The sequence below is a fragment of the Babylonia areolata genome, chromosome 11 (genome assembly GCF_041734735.1).
Source record: "Babylonia areolata isolate BAREFJ2019XMU chromosome 11, ASM4173473v1, whole genome shotgun sequence".
Lineage (NCBI taxonomy): Eukaryota > Metazoa > Mollusca > Gastropoda > Neogastropoda > Buccinidae > Babylonia > Babylonia areolata.
Genome location: NC_134886.1, coordinates 24,125,459 through 24,130,131, shown reverse-complemented (window position 1 = coordinate 24,130,131; position 4,673 = coordinate 24,125,459). Strand labels below are relative to the sequence as shown.

Here is a 4,673-nt window from a genome sequence, read left to right as displayed (position 1 = left end):
CCACCGAACGCTGACATGGATTACAGGATCTTAAACGTGCATATTTGATCTTCTGTTTGCGTATACACACGAAGGGGGTTCAGGCACTGGCAGGCCTGCACATGTGTTTACCTGGGAGATCGGAAAAATCTCCACTCTTTACCTACCAGGCGCCGTCACCAAGATTCGAACCTGGAACCCTCAGTTAGCAGTACTTCTGATCTGTGGTTGATACACACACACACACACACACACACACACACACAATGGTGTTCGATACATAGTGTGCGTCTGTGTCTGTCTTGACGTCTGATATCACCCACAAGGAAAAGACGTTAAATTCCAGAAAGACGGTCATGGCCAACAGGGATTTCTGCCACTGTGACCACCACTCCCTACTTCTGGCAGAACGGATCCAGGGGAAAAGATCATCCAGTTCCTCTTAGCATGGACCAATTATATATAAAGAAACACAAAGCGTATCACTTAAACACTGACAGAATAAGATCACAGACAGAAGTGATGGGGGCCTGGGGGAGCACATAATGCAGACACGTCAAAAAATGACGTAAGTTTTAATATCTTTGCGTCATGCTCACGCGTCTTCCTTTAGTATTTCAGACACAATATTGAGACACAAACAACTACTGAGTTGACGCCATCCCATGTGTGTGGCCACCCCCACGTTCTTTCTCCGACACTCGAAGATTGCACGTGGGACAAAGGAGTGGACATTGCATGCAAACTCATTGGCAGATATAACAATGTTTTCAATCTTCTTCTTTTTTACGTCTGGTTGGATAATTTCACCCCCAAAATATCGCCAATATTTTATGGTATTCGTGAAATATTTGTAATGTGTAATCACAAAGTGTTCATAACATGTATTACTTAATCACTACGCTGAACCAATCTTCACCATGAAGAAGTTCCATGAAATCACTGATCACATGGACGACGTATCGCCGTCACATTCAACAACTTGAGCAGTTTCACCAGAGATGCCTACGAAAGATCCTCGACATAAAGTGGCAAGACAGGGTCTCCAACCTCCAGGTCCTAGAGAGGAGCGGCCTGCCCAGCATCGAAAGCCTGCTGATCCAGTGCCAGCTACGCAGGACAGGACACGTTGTCCGCATGACAGACAGCATGACCCCGAAGATGCTCTTGTATGGCCAGCTGAAGGAAGGCCACCGTGAACTTGGAAGACCATGCAAGCGCTCCCTGGGAAACTGATGCCCTTGACCGCTCTCGCTGGAGGATGCTGTGCTCTAGTGGCATAAAGACGTTTGAAAACAAGAGAACGCTGGCCATTAAAGAGAAGCGTGAGCGAAGGAAGCAGGGCTCAACTTCTGGAGACGTTTTCCCTTGCAACACCTGTGGGAAGTGCTGCGCATCCAGAATCGGCCTCTTCTCCCATATGAGGACACACACCGACAGATAAACCTGCCTGCCCACTAGTCCGTCGGTCCGACGGGACTCCATTATTATTACGCTGGACCAGTGTTCAGCATGAAGCAGTTCCATGAAATCCCTGAATGCAGTCATGACCAGTCACTGTGGTCAGCTTCCCTCCGCATCATGTCATGGCATCGAGACCCTGCAGCTGACTTGGAATGACAGTGACAGACATGACCTGCCAGGAACCAGGACCCCACACCCCGGGCCACACCTCCATCTTCGGGGAAAGACCACAGCTCTGAGCACCTTGACCTTAAAGAGCGTCAGCCAAAAGGTCGTCACACTCCGCCAGCATTGACAAAACCTGAAAGTACCCACCACTTACAGCAGGGTTTTGTTGTTGTTGTGTTGTTTTGTTTTGTTTGGTTTGTTTGGTTTTTTTTTGTTTTTGTTTTTTGGGTTTTTTTTTAAATGAAAACAACAAAATTCAAAGACTGTGAAGGCCAGAACAGTTTTCGTTGTTGTTATCGTAACTTTCGCAATTATTTGTCCCAACTGTATGTCGTTCAGCGTGTGTGTGTGTGTGTGTGTGTCTGTCTGTCTGTCTGTCTGTGTGCGTGAGTCTATTGTCACGCAGATGCGGACAAACCAAACCTTGAGGCCTGATCCGTGACTGTTTACTTCAGCACGGCCACAGGGGGTCAAGATATCTGCCGGACGCAGTCAGAACCGGACATGAGATAAGACACGAAGCAGACATGTATTAAAATCCACATCGATTCCTGTGTTGCCAGGAGAGTGGCATCTGGAGCGAACAGCATAACTGCCATTGTTCTTGTGGAGTGAAGATCATTCTCCTTCAGTGTTCCTTCCACTGTGTGTTAGTTTCCCAGTGCCGTCAAAATGCTTCGACTTTTTGTTTTTCTGGGTGTTGTGGCTTCAGGTGGGTTTCAAAGTTCCGCGATTTTGTTGTTGTTGTTGTTGTGTTTTTGTTAAGTGATGGCGTGAGGATAGGTGTCCTCAGGCACGTTCAACAGTTCAGGTCAGTGACCATGTTTAACTGAGGTGTGTTCCACAATTCAACTCCATTCAGTTCGTGGTATTTATCTCAGCAACTGCACGGGACATTTTCGGGACGAAAATATTATTAAAAAGTATTTCTTAAAATATATGTATATCATAAATCAAATAAAGTAAACGACGTGAAAATCTTAGCATTATCAAAATGGCAGAACTTAAGGACCGTTTCAAAGCCAGGTTTCTGTCAATCAATGCACAAGGTAAATCAAAAACAAAATATTTGTTTCCTTTGAAGGCTGAAAATTGACAAAAATATTTGATACTATATTGACAAAAAGGACCAAAGGACATTTTATGAAGCGTGCAAGAATGTGTTGTGCCTATGTTACATAAATCCAGTTTCAGTTTCTCAAGGAGACGTCACTGGGTTCGGACAAATCCATATACGCTACACATCAAGGCAGATCTTTTACATCAGCATAATTCAATGCGCCAGTAAGACTTTGAGTGCATGCACATATATCTGTGTGCCTGTCAGAGTGGATTTTTTCTTCAGAACGTTTCTAGAAAACAACACTGTTTTTTGCCAGGAGTGATTTTTCTGTGCGCCAAGTGCGTGTTGCACACGGGACCTCAGTTTGTCGTCTCATCCGAACGACTAGACGCTCAGTTTAATTTTCCAGTCAAACTTGGGAGAAAGGGCGAAAGCCAGTTTCGAACCAGGACCCTCAGAGACACTGCATAGGCAGACAGGCGTCTTCACCATCACAAGGCAATGTTTGATATGGCAGACAGGCGTCTTAACCATCAAAAGGCGATGTTTGATATGACAGATAGGAGTCTTGACCATCACAAGGCGATGTTTGATATGGCAGATAGGCGTCTTGACCATCACAAGGCGATGTTTGATATGGCAGACAGGCGTCATCACCATCACAAGGCGATGTTTGATATGGCAGACAGGCGTCATCACCATCACAAGGCGATGTTTGATATGGCAGACAGGCGTCATCACCATCACAAGGCGATGTTTGATATGGCAGACAGGCGTCTTCATCATCACAAGGCGATGTTTGATATGGCAGACAGGCCTCTTCGCCATCAGAAGGCGATGTTTGATATGGCAGACAGGCGTCATCACCATCACAAGGCGATGTTTGGCATGGCAGATAGGCGTCTTCACCATCACAAGGCGATGTTTGATACTGAGAGGATCATGATATGGTCAACACCAGGGGGTGACTCTGACTATTGGATTATGAGATTGGATGAGAAATGGGTAACCTGTATGATATCTGTGGAGAAAAATCTCTTCGTCCCTTCAGACTGGAACGATCTGGAATAAACCTGTTGTCAGTTTGGGAGTTCCATCCCTCTTGACCGTAAATTTTGGATTTGATGTCGGAGTATGGTGAGTGATAAAATTTATGTATGGAATCTTTGGCGCAGTCTTTTTTTTCAAAATCTAGTTCTGTCTCAGAGTATTGGTATACAAAATGACAACTTTAGATTTGTTTTACAGTTTAGTCCAGCAACCATTCATTGTTAGATTAATGACATGCCGGAGCTTAGTTTGGAGAAAATCCACATTTCAGGTGATTAATCATTTTGTTTTCGTTGCTGTTGTTTGTTTGATTTGCTTTATCCAATATATATATACAGACAACTAATATTGGGTTTATTAATGGATGCCTCCACACATATTTCACAGATCCATTTATTGATGCATCATTATCGAAATTGGGTGTCTAAATTCACATAGACGCCCTTCTGTGCACTTGTCTATTTGCTCAGCGTGATGACAGTGATGTCATAGTCACGTGATATGTGGGATTGAGAATCGTATTTATAACCATGCGCAGTTAGAGACGCACTTGACAAGCGGAAGGAAGCAAGATTCGCGGTCTGAACGATACTTGTAGGTATGTGTCAATCAACCAAGTAGAAGTGCTGTTCACATTGCATAGTTTTTGATATGTAAAGTACGTATCATCTGACTGCAACATGGTAGTATTTGCAGAGAAATCTTATACTTGCAAGCACGTATAATATACTTTTTTTCATATGATTTACAAATGTGTTAATAATACAATTTGTCCTTCCTGTTTATATCAACTTGTTTATTGAATCCTTAGATATCCTGAAATGATGTTAATCAAAGAATAACGAATAAAACACAGAGTATATACGCATTATTGATGATGATAATAATAGTAATGATGATGATGATGGTAATAATGATAGTAGTAATAATAATAATAATTCATACGCTC

At 43.4% G+C, this 4,673-nt stretch overlaps 1 protein-coding gene across 1 annotated transcript in view; it reads left to right on the top strand.

Moving 5' to 3' along the window:
- The first annotated feature begins 2,097 nt into the window (after positions 1-2,097).
- Positions 2,098-4,673, top strand: part of LOC143287186 (C-type lectin lectoxin-Lio3-like) — a 10,198-nt gene continuing 7,622 nt past the window's right edge. Inside the window, exon 1 of the mRNA XM_076595128.1 lies at positions 2,098-2,323. Within this exon, the coding sequence (XP_076451243.1) occupies positions 2,284-2,323 (40 nt within the window). The 5' untranslated portion in view covers positions 2,098-2,283. The remainder of the gene's footprint in view (positions 2,324-4,673) is intronic.